Source organism: Myiozetetes cayanensis, unplaced genomic scaffold (assembly GCF_022539395.1).
Source record: "Myiozetetes cayanensis isolate MyiCay16 unplaced genomic scaffold, myiCay2020 scf1, whole genome shotgun sequence".
NCBI classification, from domain to species: domain Eukaryota; kingdom Metazoa; phylum Chordata; class Aves; order Passeriformes; family Tyrannidae; genus Myiozetetes; species Myiozetetes cayanensis.
The window spans coordinates 144741261-144765292 of NW_026086604.1; the positions used below are offsets into that span (position 1 = coordinate 144741261).

General features: G+C 39.0%; 1 protein-coding gene across 1 annotated transcript in view; it reads left to right on the forward strand.

Annotated features, from left to right (window-relative positions):
* KMT2C (lysine methyltransferase 2C) overlaps window positions 1-24032 on the forward strand; it is a 192060-nt gene that overhangs the window by 91917 nt on the left and 76111 nt on the right. Inside the window, 7 exon segments of the mRNA XM_050321434.1 lie at window positions 12595-12757; window positions 13431-13602; window positions 16942-17056; window positions 17861-18033; window positions 18784-18944; window positions 21383-21496; window positions 22898-23634. Coding sequence (XP_050177391.1) covers window positions 12595-12757; window positions 13431-13602; window positions 16942-17056; window positions 17861-18033; window positions 18784-18944; window positions 21383-21496; window positions 22898-23634 — 1635 coding nt within the window.

A 24032-nucleotide genomic window follows, 5' to 3' on the forward strand; every position in this document is an offset into this window, starting at 1 on the left:
GCAGTGTCCCTTTTAAAGAGTATTTTATTTAAGCATGTCTTTTAAATTTATCATGGATGTGGGTCACAAGCTGTTTTTTGAATGAGAGCTTTGAAGTCCAGACTCTTTAATGAAATTAGAGTTACAAAGTGGTTTTGATTATTCCAGCCAAAAGATTCTGAGTTTTTTTCCTGTTTAATACAAATTACATGATGGGTTTTCATTTGGAGTTTTCACCCATCCTTAAAAAAAAAAATCATACAAACATATTTTAATTTAAAACTCAGGAGTGCTCCTATTACTCTGTTGGCATCAGTTTGCTTTTAAGCAGTAGCCTAAAAACTCCTTCTGAGATTGGTGTACTCAGCAGCTTGCAAAATCAAACCATTAGCAAAAAATAGTTTTGAACTCCCTGAAGATTTTATTATTGACTTCCATTAGTGTAAGTCCTGTCCCAGAGTTGCAGATTGAGCATAAATATTGCAGGCATCAGTGTGAAGTAGTGCCATTAATGCAGGTGTCGTTGAGTGTTTTTTTAATAACATGGAGCAAATCAGGCATGAGAGACACATCTTATGAATCTTCACAAATGTGGACCAACTGCCCTTCATGTGCAAGTGCATCACGCTCAGTGATAAATACAGACATTACTTGCATCAAAGCTATTTTTTCCTAATGATGCAGGGAACTATTGGTACTCATTTCTTTATGTGAAAGAATTAATATTGTTTATTTTTGTTCAGGTAGTTGTCCTCTCCATTCTGCAGATCTGACCTGGGAATAAAAAGCAGGCAGACAATAGTAGGTCTGCTGCCAATAATGAGTGTGTAGGTGTTCCATGAATCATAGTAATGATTAATACTAAGAATGCTATTGAATAATATTAATTGAAGAACTAACGAAGTGGCATGTTTTCAAATCAGCACTTCCCATAAGCTTTTTTACCGGTGAGCTTTTTCTTCAGTGATATTAATGTTTTCCTTCAAAGATGTCATTTTTCCTCTTCAGTACATCAGGGAGGGAAAGGAGATGCTGGGAAATAACTAAATATTTGTTTCCTAAAGCATCTAACATTGGTAAAACAACTTGATACACTGTATTGCAGTGACATGATATCACATCAGATACAATAAGAATACATGTATTCAGTCTGCAATCTAGACACATTTTTTATATAAAACTGCAGGTATTTCCATATCTAGCCTTTTCCCTTCCAGTTTTTAATTTATAATGTAATATTTCCTTCTGCTCAGAAAGTTTTCCCCACTCTACTTCAGTATAAAATTGCCTTGCAAAGAACTGGGAAGAATGGCAGAATCTACAGAATAAATAGAGAATCTGAGTCTAAATAAATTGCTGTCAAATATCGAAGCAAATGTTGAGAATTTTTTTGCTTTCAATTACCGCAGGTTGTTACAGCAATATTAGGTGTTATTTGTATGATATTTCCAGGGAGATGTGTTGACAAATCATAAACCTTTGAAAGCAAATAGAGAACTTCTAGAGAAATAACACAAGAAGACAGTTCTGTTGTTACTATTATTCTTCAAGCTTTGTGAGGGAAATGCTCATTTTCCAGAATGTAAATGGATTTAGTACATTCAATAAGTAAGAGTTTCAGGTTTTTCAAATGTCATAGCAGGTGAGGTTTTTTTTAATGAGAGTAACTTGAAATAGATGGAGAAGCGTTGTGGGGACTGCTCCCATTACCCATCCATCACATCAGAATGTGCCTTGGGCACCTCCTGAATGTTTGCTCCCTGTCAGATATAAAATACTGTGATGGGTGAGTCCCCCGGTAAAGGTCAGACCTGGCAGCAGTGCTCGCTCCTCTGAGACACTCAAAGGTCAGAGCACTCAAGGTTCTGGTAGGACTAGAAGCTGACCATCACAGTAATGTGTTTTTGTACTTTCACTCTTAATTTTATGTGAGCTTGTTGCATTTGGTACTTCTCTGGAAGTTCATTTCTGTAGGTAAGTGCACTGTTACAGTCAGCCCTTGCTGAACTCCTTTAAGTGAAATAAATCATTTGTGTGGTAAACCATCTCTCGCCTTATGGATATTTTAAGTAAAATATTCATCCTGGTACTGTGACAGCGTTGTTATCTTAACGCTGTCACAGCATTAGGATGTCATCTGATGCTGAGATTTCTGTGCCATCAGATAAAATTGGTTTTAGAAAACAGTGCAATCATCTTGATTGTTTTAACCATCTGAACAGCTCTCTAATGCTACTGGACTGCTCACATGAATTAGCTGAGCAGCCTGTGTCTCTTGAGGAGTTTATTTGTAGATGATGATGATTATTAAGCCCAGGAACCACAGAGAAGTGGACTTTCCACTGTGTTAGCATGGGGACAGTCTGTGTTTAGGGCTTGTGGCCTCACTGTGGACTTAGAGCCTGGGCTGTGTGGAAAATGCAGCTGCCCAGAGCGTAACAAGGAATCCACAGTACAACTCTCAGAACCTCGGGCTGGCTCCTGCTCTTTCTCCAGGCCCATGTCTTTTGTTGTTGACCCGAATTGTTTCCCCTTCACCAGCTCTGATGTATTATTCATGTTATTTCAATGTGGGTTTGCTTTTGATAAAGGAATGGGATTTCCCCATTTGACTGTAAACATGGTGAGAAAAAGCTTTTAGGACATTATTCTAGACCTAGTTTAGCTGTAACCAGCTGAAATATAAATATCAAAACTCCTTGTCCTGTCATTAGAGATTAAGAAAAAGATTATGAAGAAGAGGGACTTGGTTTGACTCTGTGCTATGTATGAAACAGAAGCTTCATCTAATTGTTTGTGCCTTAGTCCTTCAGGAGTGTCAGAAGCCTGTTACACATAACAACATTAAAAACCTCATGGAATCTTGGAGGGGAGAAAAGGAATTTTAATGTAAAAGAGACCAAGTAGGAATTGGTGCAGAAACAGAAGTAAATATGTGCATTTACTAAGGGAATCTGTGACATATAAAGCATAACACTAATCCCTGGCAGTTCTTTCCCATTCAGTGGGACTAACATCTTTATAATTAAGAGCAATGGAATTATTTAGAGGAAAACTGTGTACTGTTATAAACCATTCTTTTTTTAATTGAACAGCTGTAATTTCTACCAATGGAGCAAACTATATTATAAGAAAATGATTATTAGTTTAAAATGCAAAGTTAAATGAATGCAAAATTAACAAACAGATGGTGAAGAATTATTGTGCTTTATTTTACTCCTGGGTAAAAGGGCTCATGCAGGATTGTAAAAATGTCATCACACTTCGTAAACCTGAAAGCAAACAGAATTTGCAGTTGTGCACATCTGTTTTGGGACACTGCTAAAGGGTTAGAAGAATCAATGTTGTTTTCAAATAAGGGTATTCATCAAAAGGATATCATTTACTTAACAGTTATGGCTTCTGCTAAGCATCAGACTTAATGTTCTGTGGAATTCATTACAAAATTTGGCAGCTTTTTTCTTCACAAGCTACTGAGGCAGCATGCTGCAAAACTGAACTGAACAGCCCCTTCTAATCCTCCATTCCCTGAAGCCCAGAACAACAGTTGAATAACCTGCTTAAATGTTTGACCAGTAATTTCAGGATTTTAAATTCTAGATCAAGATGTTGCACTTCACGATGCTTTCCCAAGGAATATCAGTGATGGCACCGGATGGAAAGTCCAGGGGCTTGTTTATTTCAGTGGCTAATGAGCTGAAAAAAAGAATTATGTAATGTTTTGGGAGGAAGAATGGGAGAAATATGTGTAAGTGACTAATTTAGTAAAATTAAAAAAAAAAAAAAACCAAACCTAAAAACCCCAGCCAGATAAAACATGTGAAGCTTTTATTAGAAAAGAAATTATATTAATGTTCAAGCTGGTAGTTTCAAAGTATGCCATCTAATTGCTTTGTTTGAGCTCAATTTACAAAAATTAGTGAACTGAAGATGTAGGATTTTGTTTACGATGACTCTGTGCCTTTTGGAGAGTGCAATTTAGGAACAGCCAAGGAAATAGGAATTATGAACAATAAGGTACTGATTGCAGTCAGTGGGGAAGGAATACTAAGGAGGTGCTCACTAATGAGGGAGGTATTAAAGGCAGGAAATTCTTGCATTTTTTTATGTCTGTACATAATCCAGAGTTTCTCGTCACCCCATCCCTTCTATTGCCTTGTAAATTGGGTGTATCACTGACTATATACAGTGATTCTGGCTGATGTGAACTTTCTGTTAAATTGGGGTAATATATCTACAAAATCTTTGTTAAAAGGGCACATTATTAAGATGATAAAACCGAAACACAAAGTTAGAACATGTCAGAAGACAGGTTGTCTGCGCATAATTAACATCCTTTGCACACAGTTATTGTCCTTTGCATGCAATTATTGCCCTTTGTGCACGTGCCTGATTATGCATCTTTAATTGTGTGGTCACATGCAGAACAGTTTGTGCCTCGTTCAGTCCATGGGATGGACATTGCTATCTTAATATAAACTTCTTCAATATTACATTTTTTTCACTGTTGTTCAATGTGTAAGTATGTAGACTACTCAAATACTACTGAAAGGAAAGAATTACTCATTTCTGCATGATTTTTTCTATGATATTTTTATATAATAAACACGTGAATAACTTGTCTATAAATTTTTCCAAATAGCATATTTATGTGGCCTTGTTATGCATCTCAGGCTACATTTTCCCTCAAGAGAAGTTGACTTTATTTATATCTGCTGACTTGGATGATAAATTGAAAGAGTTTCAAAACTACTCAGACTACCTTCACTCTGTTGGAGTAGAAATCAAGGCTGAATTTTTACAGGGGAAAGAAAACCCCTAGCTTTTAACAGCAAGGTTAAAGATAAAAAAAAAATTAGAAAAAATTTTACTTAGTACCCTGTCCAGTATCATAAAGGAGCTTCATGAAAGCAGGGAAACCAGAACTCTTTTGCAGGCCATTGCTCAGTTGCCATGGCCAAGTGCTTTTTTTTCTCCCACAAGCCATCCGCAACTTTCCCCAATACAGCATTTTTTCCCCTCTACAAATTAAACTCAGTCTTGGAATAACAGGTTTATTTAATGCAGAGACTCCTTTAAAGAGGTCTATTTTATGCATTAAATCCACGTGTGATCTGTGATCCTTCTTGTGTTTCAGTGTACATAGATAGTCGTGTGTGTGCCTTTATCTGTGTCTCCGTGTCTCTGGGTTGCCTTGTATTTGTCTGACTGTATTATTTCCTTGTGTCAGGGGAAAAAAAGAAAAGGCAGACCTCCCAAACTGCAGGTTTAAAACCTTTGTGGCTACACACAGAGCTCTGCTATTTGAGCTGGCTGAGTGATAGCGATACAGCACTAGGAGTCAGAGGACAGCCTACTTTTCCTCCTTGTAATCTTCATCCAATTTCAGCGGCCTCAGACTTCTGACTTTTTGTTCAAGTTGATATTTTTAGCCACTTCCACTGTTCCTTGTTCTTCCTGCATCCTTTCTCCTTAACCTTTCTATTCGCTTTTCCCTGGGTTCCTTTTGAGATCTGTCCCTTCATCATTTCCTGTGTCTTAGCTCTTCAGTTCCCTTAGCTCTTTATCCAATTTTAGTGCCCAGGTTTGGTTAATTGGCTCTTGAAGTGTCATCCCTGCCCCTTCTCAGCTTCCATCTCCCTCCATGGTTTCTCTTCCCAGTCTCATCAGACTCATTCACACAGTGAGTCCCTTTTGTCTCATTGCTCCAGATTTGTCCATCTGCCTGAGAACTGGATACTCCTGTTCCCCATGATTTAAAGATGATTTAAGTGACAATGGTATCAGGAGCCTTAAGGATGTCTGCTTTCCATTCCAGTGGCTTTTTGTGCTTAGGCTTAGAGTATTTATTGCAGACTTCCTCCCTCTAATCCTTGTCAGACTGAAGGAGTCTTTGTAGAAGGTACATGATGTCTGATCAGTGCTAGAAATTGGAGAGGATCAGTCATGATCAATGAGGGTAGATTTCTCTGTAATTTTTCAGTGACAAACTTTTGGAAGTGTTTTACTCTAAAAAAATTGTTTTCTCAAGTTTGGTCACATCTGGATAGATCTGTAGAGAAAGGGCAAAAACTGCATCTCTCACACTAAAATTCCTGCTAAATTGGAAGTCCTGTGAGTGAGGTTGTTTTTAAGATGAGCAAAATGTTTTTCTTAATGACTTTTCTGTTCTCAGAAATGGCTGGAAAGTTTTGTCTATGTGTTCCAAAAGTATTTAAGAGAATCTAGACGCGTTATGTGAAGCTTTAGGCCAAGTTTTTATTGTTTGCAAAACTTACATAAATAGAACAGAATTTATATGGAAGCCTTTTCAAACAGTCCCCATTCAGTCCCCTCTTTGATAGTGCCGCACTGACAAAAACTTTGCTGTAGACTTGGCTGTGGTACCAATAGAGAAGCTGTGTCAACATATTTTAGGCAGGCTTCAGCTCAAGACTGTCATCTGAATTTTGACCTCCCTGTGGACGTGTCTACCTGTGAGCACCTGGGGGTGTTTAAATTCCAAGAGCAGGCAATGGAGATCTGGCCAGTGTTGGCAGTGGAGCCTAAAAGTGGACACCCACTCTTTGGTCAACTGAATTGGCATGGAGTAAATTCCATGAAATTACTAAGTCTTTATTAAGTGTAATGGGAGTTTAAGTAGTTGGCTCATATATAGGCACAAAATTCAGAGCTTGAAGTTTGGGTGTTGTGCTCAAACCTTGTGTCGGGTGGAAGCACAATGTGACTGTATGAGCAGTAAATTCTCCTTTTAGATTCAATGGCTTTGCAAATGTGACTGTGCCAGCCTGGCTGTAGCTACAGAGGATCTGTAGCATAGACATAACCTATGGAATGCTTGAACCACTTCAGAATCCTTATATATGATTTAGGAACATAGGAGCTGTGCTGGATTCGACAGCAAGTTGACTTCTTCCCAGTATCTTGCTCAGTGGCCAGTAACAGATGCCTGGAGAAGATCATTAAACAACAAGCATGTAGCAATGTTTCCCTCAATTATTTTTTTCTCAGGCCTCCAACAATTTGTGGCTCAGCCTGAGCTCTGCCAACACAAAGAAATGTCTACGCATAACTTCTTAGGACCTTCCGAGCATGAATCAAATGGAACTGGCACAATAGTCTGTTTCCTGAGCCTGCCAAAAAGCTGCCTCAAACCAAAGCTGATGATTTCTGTTCTTGCCTTGTTTGTCCTGGAGTTGCTGATGCTGAAGCCTAATAACCACAGTTTAAATTACATTAAACATTATTGACCTTCTTGTTGTTGACAGTCTAACTAAACAACAGGCTCGTGCGTGCTCTTCTGTCACGGTGGATATTAGATGAGAATTAAGGGAATAGCTGGTTGTTAGCTGTGGAAAAGCTTTGACTCGCTCAAAACATTTACATTATCCTAGATCTTGCAGAAAGCAAGGAGGAGAATAAAAAAAAAAACAACACAACTTTTTCCTCATGAAAGTGTGAAAAAAGCAGCAAAGTCTGTGAAGGAAATCAGATGCATGCAATTATTCCATTAGCTTATGTAATGATGAGGAGAACACAGCTTCAAGGCACCCAAATCCTTTTTTGGAGCTTCCAAAAGTTCCCAAATGTTTGGGAACATGTTAGATTATATGAGGAAGAATTCTTGTGCCCTATAGTTTTGCATGTTTTCCTCTACCTATTTCAAGTTTCAAATAGAAAATAGTTATCTCCCTTAGCAAACTTGATTCTTGTAAGATATTAATCTATCACAACTATTACAAAAAACTCCCATGCAAAACATGAATGCTTTCTTCTCCCAATTCTTACATGCCTTGATATCAACACCATTTATTTAATGTAATTTTTTATAAAGGTGAAAAGGAGAGGCAGTTGGTGGGAAGGAAGAACAAAGCAGTGACTTGTAGAGAGCCTGAAATCTCCACACTTAAAGGGACTTTTGCTTTCTACCTTGATTATATGTGTTGAGTCACTGTGTTAAGGATTGAGGGGAAAAAAAAATCCTGATCTCTGCTTGAATTGCATGTTATATATTGAAGTAATTTCCAAATTTGTGACATGAATGATATAAAATTTCAAAAATGGAAGGTAATTTCCAGTACTCCTGGAAATGTGTGCTATTTTAGTACCTTTTCTAATCAGTATTTCAGTGAAAAGCCAGTAATTGTTTTTATGTTGCCATCTTACTGGATTGTGCTCTTTAATGCTTTATGGTGCTTAAAGCAGTGTATTTGACATGAGAGGTGCTAATGGTGATTAGTGCCTACAAGCAATATAAAGCTTTTTCTAGATGATGGAGTAATCAATGAAGATTATTAGAACGAGCAGAGAAGGTATTTCAGTAATCACTGGTTATACAAAAATTTCTTCACGATCTTGTTAATGGCAGGTTGTTGGTTCAGTTCTCCTCAGGTGCAGGTTTGTCTGACAGCAGCTTTCAGGAGCTGAACAGTCTGAAATTTATTCTTCCAGGTAATGCATTAAATTGTTTAACCAAGGACAGGTGACTTGTGTGTATTTTTGGATGCACTATCATAAAATTAAAATTTCTTATTATTCTCATAGGTTTTGTCAGCTGATCTTTTTAAAGGAAAAGTTCATAATCAGTGAAAACTTTTTGTCATTGTGCTTAAGAACATTTTGCAATTCCTAATGCTAGCATTTAGCTTTATGACACTAATCAGGTTGCAACAAAGTATTTATTCAAAGTCCTTATTTTAGCCTTTCTTGAATGTCTGCCTTCTAAGGGTTGTTAGTTGTCCAGTTGCTGAGACAGTAATACCATAAAGTAATTCTACTGGCAATAAAATAAAATAATTAATACTGTCTAGATAAAATATTACATTATCTTACAAACATCTTTTTCCCATTTGGACTTGTACAGAGTTTTGGAATACTCCAAAGTGTGGAGCAGCAGGGAAGGTTGATTTAAAGCTGGAATATATATTTTCTCAGTTATTTTTTCTAAAGACGTAGGAAGGTTAGGAAGACGTGAACAGTAAGCTATTGCTGTTGTCACAATTTTCCAGTTTGGCCATCTGTTTCCATTAAAACCAACAGCCAATATGTGACATTCAGCTCAGTTCCCAAGCCACGGGCAGAATTAACCTTTTTTTTCAGTTGAGTTTCCTGCAATCACAGTTCTAGCATGGAGCTGGAAGTTTTGCCTCGCCAGAAATTTTCTGTGTGGTTTCTGCCACTCTATTTCACAGAGGTAGAAAACAGAGAAGGTGACTGATCAGGGTTTTCTGATGTTTTCTGTTGGTTCACTTAGTTCTTTCACTATCTTTCACTATTGTATTTGTGTGTTTGTGTAACAATGTGGTATTTGTTCCAATGGGGTTAGTGAATAAAGGGAATTTTAAAATGAAATTTGAAAGACTGCATAGCTGTTTGCTTTTAAAAATTAGTTCCTTTTCTGTCTGTGTGACAAAAACATATATAAAAGGAAAAGAGTGAAAAGGGCCAAGTGGGAGGAGGAGTGGACAGTTTTAAGTGATGGAAATTACAATAATAAGAAGTAGCAGAAGTGTCTGTGGGTTCAGAGCTTTCTTGCTATTGAGTGCACAGGGAGCTTCCAGAAGGGAACACTTGTAGGTAGCCAGTGAAGGACTTTCTGAGTAGGAAAGTAGTCTGCTGGCTCTGCTTTAGTGACATTTATTTCCTTGAATGTACTATGAATAAATAATGAACTATCTTTCTAGCTTTCTGACACCTTGTAAAGTTTTTTTTTTTCCCCTGTAGAACAGGACTGTAAAATTGTTTGATCCACGAACAAAACAGTGTTTTTCTTGCTTTCACGACTTGGCATTTTCCTATACCTGCCCATTGAATACTCGGATCCAGCTTCCACCCCCTCCACTTAACACCTTAGTTTGTGGTCATATAAATGAAACTCCAGACTGTCCCTGGCTCTGTTACTGCCCTCACACTGTGTGATAGAGACGCTTGCATCTCATGGGCAGTAGGATTTACTCCTTCATTCTGCCTCCTTCTGTCCTGATGCCATGTATTTGTTACTGAGTTTATTTAGCAGAGTTTTGTTTGTTTTGTTTTTTTTAATTAAATATACTTTTCTGTTCTTTGGGGGCCATTGCATGGGGCCTGACTTCAGAAGAATGTTGGCTTCTAGTGCTGGAAAAGTCAGTCTTCTCATCAACATCTGTTGCCAAAAAAATCCCTTTGGGCATTAGTTTCTTCAGACTGCTTTATCTCTCTTATAAATTCAGCAAATGTTGATATTCTTTCCTTTTTATTTGCTTCAGATGATATATACCACATTGTTTTCAAAGTGTGTTTTTTAGTTATCTGCCAAATGCTTTTCATTGCCAGTGCAGTTTAGCAGATGGGTTTGAAGGGTTCAATTACATATAATTTGGGCTTCCATTTTTCTTCCAGCGTCTTTATGTGGTTCCTTAAATCAACATCAACATTTTTCAAGGCTTTGCGGTAATCCTGTAGTTTGCTCATTTCTAATAATTTCATCATTTAGTCATTTGGCATTTGGGAAAAGGTATATATAATTCTGATTATATATTTGCTGCATACCACGGTTGATTGGTGGTTTTGAAAAACAGATGTGATGTTTAAAAATGCCATTTATGTTGCTGTTTAGACCATTATTCCCAACTTTTAATAAATATTGGATTCTTTGAGTGTTTGCAGTTCTTTCATGATTTTCTTTCCCGATTAGATAGTTATTTATGGTTAATAATGGGGTCCAACCAAGTCTCGTTGAATACTTTTTTGAGGTACACATTTTGGATCTTAGTCCCTCACAATTCCTTTTTTTCTTTTTTTTTTTTTGTACCAAGTAAAACGTTTGGAAAAAGTGTGGCCTGCACAAGTTGAAGCTCAGCTCTGACCTGGTCCATCTCCACAGGCTGTTGGAATGTTAATTGCAAAACAGGGCAGTGGGGATTTTGCTGCTTCGTGTGCAGCTGTTGTTCATGAAGTTGGAGTCTTGGGGGGGCTGTATTTTTATTGTTTCACATCAAACTTCGAGGTTTACCTTTTACAGTGCTTACTGAAGATACCATTTCCTAAAAGGAGTTTCTTGCAGGACTTTGGGTTTGTTGGCAGTCCTTAAATGGAATTACTGTTGCTGTTGCCTTCCCCCGCCTCAGGAACCCCATGTTATTACTCGGTTATCTTGTTCCCCCCGCTCTCCTCTGCATTTCAACCAGTAAAGTAACAGAATACACCTTTTCCATATGTTTAGGATGCGTTAGACACATGGGTAGGGGTGAGATGCCTTGCAGATCAGAAGACCAGACTGTAGCACAGGAGTGTGGCAGTAGCTGTCTTTGGTGACCCGCTTGAATTTCTGTGCCGGAGCATTTTATCTTTTTACGCTGCAGTTGTGTTTAGCATACACTGATGTTTTTCCTGTCTCTTGTCCATGAGTTGTGGCGCAAGCAGATATTTTGCTGAAGATGTTCGTTTCAGCTGGTTTCAAGAATATCAGTGTAGCTGTTGACACAGGCAGCTTTGTGATTTGTATTTTCATATGGGCTGGTTTTGATGCCTGTGGACTTGTAGTAGCGCTGTTTCATGCCTAATTTCATGCCAGGCTTTGAAACAGAGAAGAATTATGGTAATACATATTGTCTGTACTCTTAGAAGTAAGCATATGCAGTACATAACTTTTCTTTGATTTTGTTTATGTTCGTGTTTGGATGCTACTTGACACTTGAGCTAGTAATCAAACATACCAGTGATAGTATTATATTTTTATTATGAAAAACGAGAGTCCCTGAGCTCAGTTGTCGATGTATATTATGGATGCCTTCCTATGAGCCACTGACCTGTTTTTTTTTTTTCTTTCTTTTCTTTTTTTTAAATCCACTCAAAATCTTACGGTGCTGTGCCTTAAAAAGTATTGTTGCCTTGGTGAAAAAGTGCAAAAGCATGTTAGAGTGCTTTGGGGACTGTAATGAATCTGAGAAAGAAAGAAGACTGATTAACTGAATTAGAAAGGTGCGGGTGATATCTCACAAGTAGGCTGATAGACCATGTTCCCTCTTGACTAGAGAACTGGAGGATTATTAGGTTGTTCTTTCTGAGAAATTATTTCTCTGGTCTCTAATAATAATCACGCTTATTTATGACTCTTCAAAGTTTGGTGGTGATATTTGTGTAGCCTTGAAAGGCAAGATGAGAAGAAATTGCGAGGGTATGCAATGCGTTATCATCCCAGAGAGAATTGTGTGATGTCAGTAAGATTTTGGGGGGGGGGAACATCATATTTCATTTCCATTTGTGTTTCTGGTTACTATGTCTGTGGTTTTACATTACAGCTTACAGAGCTGTGTGTTTTTTAGTCATAACCTATTGACGGCGTGATGTTGTCTGCCTTTATTCTCAGAATAAGTCTCCAAGCCTCATTACTGGTTAGATAACATAGGACAAGAAGAATCATGGTCATCAGGGTGCATTTAGGGTGGGTTTCGTTGAACATTTTAAGTTGTAAAGATCTGGGAATGCCACTTGAAGACATTGTTCATTAATTTACCTCTCCTCAGAATTCCCTGCCTTATTAGGTGTTTGTCAAGAGACACAGGGGAACAGATGTGGCTGAAAAAAAAAAGACAAGAAAAAGTAGGTTTTGAACGACTTGTCCTGTTTGTTTTCCAGCGATGTGCATTTTGTAAGCACCTTGGAGCCACTATCAAATGCTGTGAAGAGAAATGTACCCAGATGTACCATTACCCCTGTGCTGCTGGAGCAGGCACATTTCAGGATTTCAGTAATTTGTCCCTCCTTTGTCCAGACCACATTGATCAGGCTCCTGAAAGATGTAAGTACACAGTGTTCAAATGGCAAAATTATTACTGGGTTTTATGAAACCCAATCTGTGGTAGGATCAGCTTTAGACTGCATTTGTTTGGACCCATTTTCGCAGTTTGTGTACCCAAGAATTCATGTGTGTTCAGGTATGAGAGAGATGCAAGTTCATCCTCTTCTGTTTTTAAAGACCAGCAGTGCTGCACAGCAAAATATTGTTCTTTTACTGACAGAACATGGGAAGGGTTTACTGGTGAGGGTTGTCTTCTGTCAGGTTTGAGCTGAAATTCATAGACTTGCTCACTTGTCCTAACTCAAGTTAGAGCACCCTTCTTCCGAACACTTTGGCTAAATAATAGATTTAGATATGTTAGGAGCTTTATTTCTCACATGTTCCAAAGAGGAGTTGGTCCTAAAGCTCTCAGTTTTATCTCAAGGAGAATAAAACTGTTTCTTTTTGTCAAACTTCATTCATTAAGGTTTAAAATGAATGTACTTTTGTTATGAGAAGATTAGCTGAGAAAGCTGAATTAGAGTAGTAGCTATTAAAAATATTAATTAAATTTGAATTTCCTAAGAATTATCAAGTTTTGTATGCGTAAGAACTACTAAAGAATTTCTTGGGCTCATTGAATTGTTCATAATTTTGGAAGAAATAATAATTGAAAAAAATAATTCCTTTGTAGCAAAAGAAGAAGCAAATTGTGCAGTGTGTGACAGCCCTGGAGACCTCTTAGATCAACTTTTTTGTACTACCTGTGGCCAGCACTACCATGGGATGTGCCTGGACATACAAGTTACACCTTTAAAAAGAGCAGGTTGGCAGTGTCCTGATTGCAAAGTGTGCCAGAACTGCAAGTAAGTGAAACTTAAAGGATATGGAGGAGGACAATGTGACATTTATGTGCTTTGTTTTATTGTATTTGATTTTAAAATATCCATTTTATTAAGTGTTTGGGGTATTTTTCCCCAAAATTTGTGGGTTATTAGCCCAGCTCTGTCTGTTGTGATATTATATTAAGTAGGTGAACAAACCCCTGTGTTGAAAACTTTCCTCTAAAAGAGCTGAGCTTAAAATCCTGTGCATTATACCCCTAAAGTTACCATTACCTTGGCAGGTTCTGGAGAGCAGCAAAACCTTCTGATTTTTATCCTCCTTTCATACAGGAGGATTTTTCTCAAATTTACCAAATAAACAAATGATTTTAATGTAGTGCCTTTACAGTCTGGGAGCCTGTGCTCTTACTCAGCTGACAGTTCAGCCCTGCAAGTACCTACAGACCAGGCAGGCCTCCTGCATTAGGCCCTCTCCTATTTCATAATGTCCTTCAGAGGCAGATAATGAGTCATTATGGAAACAAAACCATGGCTTAGTTGAGCTAAGAAAAACTACACAAGTGACTGTGATTGAGTATTTGTACCAGGCAAATACTGAGACAGTGAAACTCAATTGCTCAGATGCTGTGAGGGTTCACTTAGAAAATTCTGACCACTTTACCTTTGTTCTCTTATAACTTAATCTGATGGGCACTGCAGGATTCTTCTGCTTGCTTAGGTTTTTTAGGTTTTTTTCAAGGACTTAACTGAAAAAGAAATAGGAGTTTTGTTCAGCTTTAGTCAGATCGGCTGGGACAGTATGAGGGAAAAACCCCCACTTTACTACTGCCTCATGTTCCTGATCAGTCAGTGATTTGCTGTTTTCCAAGCAGAACACTTGGTATTTGCTGTCATTCACTGAACCCACTTCAAAAAAGATTGTTCCCTGGTCACAGACAGTGGATAGCAAATGCCAGCAATGAAGTTAGAATAGAGAAACATGTTCTAAAAGGGATCCCTAAAAATGTTGTACAGGATAATTACAGCAGCTGCTAACAAACCTTCTTCTAGTGGAAAAGTAGAAGAAAATTTGATGTTTTCACACGCCGTCCATGGGACCTGATGAAATATATCCATGGATCCTGAGGTATCCATCATATTTGAGAAGTCATGCTGGTCTGGTGAAGTTCCCACTGGCTGGAGAAAGGGAAACATAGCCCCCAGTTTTGCAAAGGGAAGTAAGGACTACCCAGGGGAACTACAGGCCAGTCAGGGTCAGCTCTGTGCCCATGAAGATCATGGAGCGGATCCTCCTGGAAACTGTGCTAAGGCACATGGAAAATAAGGAGGTGGTTGGTGAAAGACAACACGGCTTCACCAAGGGCAAATCATGCCTTACAAATTTGGTGCCTTCTGCGATGGGGTTACAGCATCGGTGGATGAGGGAAGAGCAACTGATGTCACCTGTCTGGATTTGTGCAAAATACTTGACACAACATCTTTGTCTCTAAACCAGAGAGACGTGGAATTAACAGATGGACCACTCAGTGGATAAGGATTTGGCTCAATGGTCGCACTCAGAGGGTTGTGACCAACAACTGGTGTCCAACTGGAGACCAGTGACGAGTGTGGCTCCTCAGGGTTTGGAACTGGGACTGTCACCGTTTAACACCTTTGTCACAACATGGACAGTGGGATTGATGCACCCTCAGCAAGTTTGCCAACGACACCAAGCTGTGTGGTGCAGTCAAAATGCTGAAGAGAAGGGATGCCATCCAGAGGGACCTGGACAGGCTGGAGAGGGGGGCCTGTGGGAACCTCATGAAGTTCAGCAAGGCCAAGGTCCTGCAAGGTCCTGCACCGTGGTTGGGGCAATCCCAAACACAAGTATAGGCAGAGCAGGGATTGGTTTGAGAGCTACCCTGAGGAGAAGGACTTGGGGGATTTGGCAATGGGCACTTGCAGTCCCGAAAACCATGTCTTGGGCTGCATCAAAAGCAGTGTGGCTTGTGGGTCAAGGGAGGGGATTCTCCCCCTCCACTCTGCTCTCATGAGACCCCACCTGCAGTGCTGCCTCCAGCTCTGGGGTCCCCAGCACAGCGTGGGGGTTCCTACCAAGAAGGACTTGGACCTGTTGGAGCAAGTCCAGAGGAGGCCATGAAGATGATCAGAGTGCTGGAGAACCTCTGCTATGGAGACAGGCTGAGAGAGTTGGGATTTTTCAGCCTGGAGAGAGAAGACTCCGGGGAGACTTAGATCACCTTCCAGTGCCTAAAGGGACTACAAGAGAGCTGGAGAGAGGCTTCTTACAAGGGCATGGAGTGGTGGAACAAGGGGAAATGGCTCTAAATTGGAAGAGGGTAGATTTGGATTAGATATTAAGAAGAAATTCTTTGCTGTGAGGGTGGTGAGACACTGGCACAAGTTACCCAAAGAAGCTGTGACTGTTCCATTCCTGGAAGTGTTCAAGGCCAGGCTGGATGGGGCTCTGAGCAACCTGGTCTGGTGAAAGGTGTCCTTGCCCATGGCAGGGGAGTTGGAACTGGATGATCTTTAAGGTCCCTTCTGACCCAAACCATCCTATGATTCTATGATTAATTAATACAGTATGGCAATTTTTTGCCACCATTGAAGAAGAACATTTTAAGCATATTTCCATGCAAAGGGAGTGTTTTTTAAAATATCAGGTCTCCCAGGTAATGAGGTAGTATCTAGTATGTGTAATGCCATGTACTGTGAAGCTTTATCAAGGCAAATCTTGTTTCATACGTACTTTTATGAATTAATTTATTTAAACTAAGGCAGAACACAGTACCTTCAGATATTACCAAACTATTTGTCTTATTCTCTGCAAATTTATTTTATCACTGGGATTTGTGGTGGAGTTCTGTAACACATGATTGTAGAAAAATCGAAATCTCTTCCTCTAATGTTTGTTTTGCTCTTGCAGTCATGTTGGTTTACACTGTAGAAGCTCTGGTAGTCAGAGGTGATGGCTCCTTTTTTTTCTTTGGAAAAATTACAGTCAGAATGTAGAAACAAGTACAACTGGATGCTCTCTTCAGAAAGAAATAAAATGCATATTGCAGATTCTGAGCTGGTTTCAGTACACAAAGGCCATTAAATCTGCCTACACGTGTGTAAATGAGAATGGGCCAATACCTAGAAGAGTGATTGCACTGGCTCAGCACTTGATAAATGAATAGTGGTCTGCGCTCGTATTTATAAATTAATTTGAAGGCATTGTCTCTATTTGTAAGTAGCATTTGTTTATTTTCATGTGTTCAGCTGTGTACCTTCCTGTTTGGACTTTTCATTAAACAGATACTTTTGTTGTGGCTCGTTTGAGTAATTTTTTTAACCCCTTGCTACTTTCCTCAGGCATTCTGGGGAAGACAACAAGATGCTGGTGTGTGACACATGCGACAAAGGCTACCATACCTTCTGTCTGCAGCCAGTGATGGACGCCGTTCCAACAAATGGTTGGAAATGTAAAGTAAGTGGAAAGCTTTGAGAGTAATTCCTCGTCTTTCCGGGGGGCCCAGGCTTTGTTCCCCACCTTACGCTGTTCCAGGTGTGTTGTGGACTGCTGGTGCTGCGTAAGGTGAATTGTAATTTCTGAAGGGGTCCTGCTTGTTTGTCAATCCTGGGGCTCTGCAGCTGCTCTGTGAGGGGAGCTGTCAGTGCAGTGGCTGGAGCAGCCTGGGTAGGACAGTAAATCAACCTCCACAGGGGAAAGGGAAGTGTAGAATCCAGGTGGAGTGGGTAACCTTCCCTTAACAACAGCTGCTCTCGTGATCTGTTGTAAACTAAAATGTAAGCTCAAGCCTGTAGAGTTGTGTATGTGATCTGTATTTGAAGGCTCTTTATATTGAGCTGCTTGCTTACTAGAACAGCAGTTCTGTAGCTCGTGAGTTCCTTTGCATTTGAAGAGGGCAGGATAAATTTGTTGGTTTTTTTCAGTAACTTTGTAAGTGTAAGTAATAATAAATATATGATTTCAGCGTAACAAGGGAAATCCCTGTGTATGAGATGTATGTAATTTTGTGTCAGTTTGTGAGATTAGCAATAAAAATTTTGGTCTCATAAGAAATACTCCTTTCCAAGTCAGGGAGTAGTACAAGGAACCTTGCTGTTGTGCAGGTTCTTCATGGGCTGTTATCAGATCCTGGATAATTTGTTTGTGTTACCAAGGACAAAAACTATTAAATTTAGCTCAAAACAGGAAAATGTCAGTTAATGGCAGTTCTCCCACATTGTGAAATATCATAATTAACAACTAAATTCTTGTGATCTCTAGAACTGTAGAGTATGTGCTGAGTGTGGCACACGAACAAGTTGTCAGTGGCACCATAATTGTTTGGTATGTGACAGTTGTTACCAACAGCAAGACAACTTATCTTGTCCTTTCTGTGAAAAACTGTGCCTCCAAGACTTCCAGAAAGATATGTTGCATTGTCACATGTGCAAAAGGTAAGAATCCAAATTTTTGTTGAACTGTCCTAAAATGCATAGAGCTTGTGATGAGCAGTGTGACACTGACGTGTGTCTGGGAAGGGTGTACCCTGTGTTTGATGTACAGTGCTGCAGATTCTTGATCCTTCATCCCTAAATACAATGAACAATAGTAGGTAGCTTTATTTTAATCTCAGCAAATAAGTATTAATTGGCAGTTACCTGAGGGTACCTGGCAGTTGCCTGCTGCAGCTGCTTCTTAAATTGCACCTATTTTGTGAGGAAGCAGACTAGAAAAGCCATTGTCATAACATTTAAAGACTGTTGTTTGCAGTCCTCTGTCATGTTTTTGGGTTTTTTTTTAAATTTTCAAGTTATGTGTTTTCTGTTTATGTGTTTTCAAGCATGTGTTTAGCTATTCCAGTAATAAAAAAATAAAAAGTAGCACTATTTACATTTTAAGAATTTAAACTATGTTTCATATTCAATGCTGTTGTATCTTGCTGTGCAATATCATGATGTTACTATACATGTTGCAGAGTCCAATTGGTTTTGGGGACAGTTTAGGTCTTCATGTTAAATTTGTTCACTGCTTCACATGTTGATGTATCATGCTTATTTTTTTAAGATTCTCCATAATAAAGCATTGGTTGAAAATCTTTATTTCCCCATTGGAATGAGAAACAGTACTATTTTTAATTGGGTTTTACTATGATGCTTTATATTTTTATTGTTAAAGTCATGGTTACAATAAATTAATCTCCCCAGGTGGATTCACATAGAATGTGACAGATCTCCAGGTAGTGAATTGGAGTCTCAGTTGAAAGACTACATCTGCACTCTTTGTAGACAAGGAGAAGGGGATCACACTCAGTCATGTGATGTAATGAACACTTCTGAACTCATTCCTGAACCTGACAGTATAACAGGTAATCAAATGTAAACTTCACAGCTCCAAAGTGCTGACATCAAATATAACATCTGCAGCTGTCTCACTAAGTTTTTTTTGAACCAGCCACTCATATTCTGCTCTGTAGAGTTCATCCATTCCTTTATTTAACAGCAGCTGCTCAGCAATCCATGGGTGAGCTGTCTTCTCCATATGTTTTCTGGCTTCAGGATCCTGTAAACAAACATGGGCTAATAATCACCTTAATTGTGGCTCTCAACCTTCCAGCTTCCCAGGCTGTAGCTGTAAACTTCTCTAATTTTTTTTTAATATAGTACAGTTCATAAATGTATTTATTCAACAGCCTGTTTTATTCATCTGTGCCCACCTCCCAGGCAAAGTCAGCTTCTGGTGGATGTTCCTGGAGACACCCAGTTCTCCCGTTTCTCCCTTGCTGCTTGCCAGTCTCAGAGTGCCCCTTCCCCTCGCTATGTGCAGGAAGGACACAGCAGTAGGAGCTGGGCTGTGTTTGAGGGAGAGATGCATATTTAACTAAACAGGTGTTCTGTTCTTTTTCAAAGCAATGTATGATTAGGCACCTGATTTCTGAAAGACTTGTGTCTAAGTGGACAAATCAAGCAGCAGGTGGAATGTTGTAGGAAAGTGTCAAGTATTTTATAAAAATTACTCACTAGCAGTAAGGAAGCAAGGAGGGAACTTGGATCTGTTGATCTGAGGTCTGGTGGGTCATCCACAAGAGCAGTGCAATGAACTCTTAACCAAATACCCCTGTGTATTTCACACCACGTGCTCTGTCGGGCAGCACCTGTGCTCGTGCTGGCTGGATTTCCCTGCAGAAGTACAGTCGTGGTTAAATTTAGAAGCAGGTAAAATGTAACAGATTGACTGCCACGTGCATTTTTTATCCTTAAGCAGCAGTGCTTGTGCACTGGTCTCATGTTAAAAGAAATTGATAGCTCTGTTGCATGAATATCTATGTTTTTGAAAGTCTTACATTCTGACAGGAAAGGGACCACAGCAAAACTCTAATATTTGTGTTCAAACTGATGTTTTTTGTAAACAAGTCATGCTCTTTGATGGTAGCCTGTACATGTAAGTGCTTACCTTTTGTGAGCACTAAAGACCTGAGGAAAAAGGTGCTCCTGGAGGAAGGACAATGACAGGAGGTAAATGTCTTTCAGTGAATCGAGTTAGCAAGAGTGGCCACTTCAGCCTTTGAAGATCTTCCCTTCTGAAGGGTTAGGAGAGACTGTTGGACTCTCAGGCACTGTATTTAGATCATTTCAAAGATGTCCAAAAATTGCAGTGGGACAACACCCAGTCTCCTACTGAAAACCCTTCTGAATAAGTCACAGGTGTATCTGAAAGGCTAAAGTTCTAAGTAATGCCTCTGTTAGCATTTCTAGCTACTAGAAGCATTGACTGTCATCTCAGCTACTAGGAGTAATCTGGAGCTATTACGTTAGTACAGTCATGCAGTGTTTTATACCCAGGAGAGCACTTTTATACTTTAAAATCAAATTTGGAGCCAATCTAAATGATCCTTTCCCTAAAGTTAAAATATCACTTTAAAGCTGGCAGAGTCTGAGAGCAGCTTTTAGGGTGCTAAAAGTAGAATCACCTAATAGTTTCTGTCTTTTTGAACTTTAAAGAGACATTCTTGATACAGAAAGCTATATTTGTTTTACTTTTTTTGTGCTAACATCCATGGAGAATCAGTTCCCTTCGAGTTAATGCTGGCTATATACTGTGTTTTTCATACTTCTAGTTTACATAATGCATTTTAATGAATTTCCTGAACTGAAAAAGCTTTTACACAAGGAAAAAAAATAAGTATTTCCTGTTTCTGGGTTCTGTAATGATATTGTCAGCCACAGAAACACTCAGTAGTGCCTTTTCTGTGTGAATTCCTTAATTTAACAGGAGGAAGTCACAGATAAGGTATCCTGCCTCTTAAGTGGCAAAATTTAGTTTTCATGTTGTTGAACGGATCGGTTGAAAATCAATGTTCCAAGTGCTGATAGTAGATAGAACCTCTTATCTATGCCATAAGCCATTGTAGTATTTGTATAAAAATTCGAAGCCTTCATGTTACAAGTTCTGTTGAATTTAACAGACTTGGAATTTAAGAAAAAACCTTTTTGTATTGCTCAAGTTATGCAGAAGTGACTCTGTGTATGTTTTCACAATTAGGGGTATATTATTGCTTTACAAATGTGTTTCACCATCTGAAAAGTATAAAACAGCTTCGGTGTTAATGACTCACAGGTTCCTAATTTTTAAGGAGTACTGTGTAGTGTCCCTAAGCTTCTCATTGGCCTGGCTTGTCCTAACTCCTGTCATCACTAAACATCAGCCTCTTTAGTCAAAAGGTCAAACAGTCACAGCAACTGCTGATGCCAAAGTAATAGAATAAACATCATAGCAATTTTAATAACCTCTTTGCTTCTCCTTCAGCTTGTACAAATGAAATGGAAATGGAAGGTGGTGGAGAGGATGTGACATTTCAGGAACAGCCCATTACTGGTGATGGCCCTGATCAGGAATCAGCTGTTGGACATGTCCCAGAAGGTAAGAAAGAGTTTTGCTCTCTGAGAAAATTCCAGTTCAGAACCCTTCAGTACCATTCAGTAAGGTCTGTAGAGCTTTATAAATTTAAGAGGAAAAAGGGCCTAGAAAGCAGTAGGAGACATATTGCAACAGTTCTGCTATCTGAGCTCTCAAGCAAGAGTATAATTTTTTTTACTGAGGAAGGATGTTACTGAAAGCAGAAATAGCCTTCAGAATATTTGTGTAGGACAGTTGTTTTACTTTTTGTTGGGACTGGCTTTCTCCAGAACTTGGAAAAATAGTTAAATGCTTCTATACACTGGAAGTTTATAGTAAACAACAATGATTTGTTGGTATTCAAATACAGTCATTCATACTTCCTCTTCAAGGTTTTTATTTTTTATTTGTAGCTTCAAGTAACTGGATTGGATTAATTTCCCCTGGAGTGCTTTGGGGCACTTTTTTTTTTTTTAATTTTTTAAATTTTTTTAATTTTTTTTCTTTTCCAGTTTCTTCTTCATGGTTGTGACTCCACAAGTATCTTTGCTTAAGGAGTTCCTATTTTCTTTCTTTTTTTCCTTTGTAAATAAAAGACAAGTTGTTTAATTAAAAATTCTTCCAGAACAGAGTGTGTTGCAGTATCTGATAATTTGTGTTCTAGGAATAAATATACCTTATCAAACACAGGTGAAGTGTAATAGAAATTAAGTGGCCTGTAAGAGAATCAGGATCCATCAAAGGAAGATGTAAGAAGCCAAATTTAGGAGCAAAGAATGTGGTTCTTTATGGAGTGGAACAAGAACTCTGGAACTCCTTGATGAAGAAAGTTGTGGATGAAAGGTGCTTGATTTGGTTCAAGGGAAGGCTAGGCAAATATTTTGGAAAGAAATCCATGAGACCTCAGTAAATTAAAGAGCAGTATATCAAATTTTTTCATTTCAGGTGATTTCCTATAGTCTGAAAGAGAGCTAGGAGGAAAATGTTCATTATTCATGCTTGTTCTGTTATTCTTAGCTGTCTGCTTTTTGGAAGTGTTGGAGCAGTAGCTTAAAATACATTAATTTATGATAGCATACGTCTTGAATACACAGAAATGATAAAGGAGAAGCTACTTTTGGCTGCCTACCTGGAAATGTGTTCAGTTCCTCAAAAATTATTCGTGGGTCTGCTTCCTTGTGATTTGCTGTTCTGTGTTTTCAGGGAAGAAAAATAGTGAACTAAAAAGATAGACTACTATAAACATAGGTACAAAGAAAGATATTTATGAAGTATATTTTAAGCTACATATTAAATTCTCTTAAGTAAAATGATATACCCTTTGCATGCTTGATGTGTACCAAGTATACCTGTTGACCAGAACAGCAGTGTAAGGGTTGTTTTGTTTTGTTTTTCACACTGAACCTTTAATGTGGTTGTACTTAGTTACAGGCATATCACCAGAAGAAAAGACCACACAACTGGAAACAGATGTCTCTGTTGAAATGAATTCGGCTGAAATGGAAATGTCTCCTAAAAAGACACCAGCATCTGGTGACAGTCAGAGTGAGAAAATGATGGAAGTGATGGAAGGCGTTCAAGCTGTAGCACAGCAGGACTTGGACAAACAAGCTGAAGAGACACAGCTGCCACAAGGCAGTGGGGAGGGATCAGAAGTATCCACAGTAGACTCTCGGTCTCTGTCTTCAGTACCTGAGGCCGTAACTGTGACGCCAGAAATACTGGAGACTGAAAGCAAAGGAGACGTTTCTGTCCCTGTAGAACAACAACTGGAAATAATAAAAGTGCAAAAAGATGTAGAAAGAGGAGAAACTTGTGAGAAGTCAGAAACACCAGCTCTTCTAGAAGTAGAAACTACTTCTTCAAATGAGGGTGTTGCAAACAGTTCACCACTTGGAGACAAACCCGTAAAATCACCAGCTGAGACTTGCCCCTCACTTCCCCCGTCAGTTAATATCAAGACAAACGTGTCTTCCTCGCCAGATGTTTCACTGGACTTGCATTCTGCACGAGATGTCCAGCACAGCCAGCCCCCAGCACTGCCTTCCACTGCTGGGAGTGCTCTCCCAACAACTTACATATCAGTCACTCCAAAAATCGGCATGGGAAAACCAGCCATCACCAAGCGCAAGTTTTCTCCTGGAAGACCCAGATCGAGACAGGTAAGAACGTGCAGTGTCTCGTTATACATTTATGAAGCACATAGTTCAGATTTCAGTAGGATGCATCAAATTCACGTGTTTCTTAAAATATGCTTTTGTTCTCCTGAGTGAGCGTGCAGTTTAGTTCTTCAAGGAATTAATGTCATGGTCAATTACTGAAAGGTCAGCCATCATAAAGGTTCTCTAGTGAGAAGGTTTTCTTTTGGCTCGTGGTTAGAGCAGACTAAAGGAAAATTTGTTGTATTTTTCATACATATGCTAGAAATGCAGGTATACATAATGCTGTACCTTTTAATTTACCTCTTAATATTTTTCACATATGCATTTATTTTGGCTACTACTTTCAAAGTGTTGAACTGGCTTTGTAGAAGAACCTGCTGCCACTCTTGTTTCTGTTC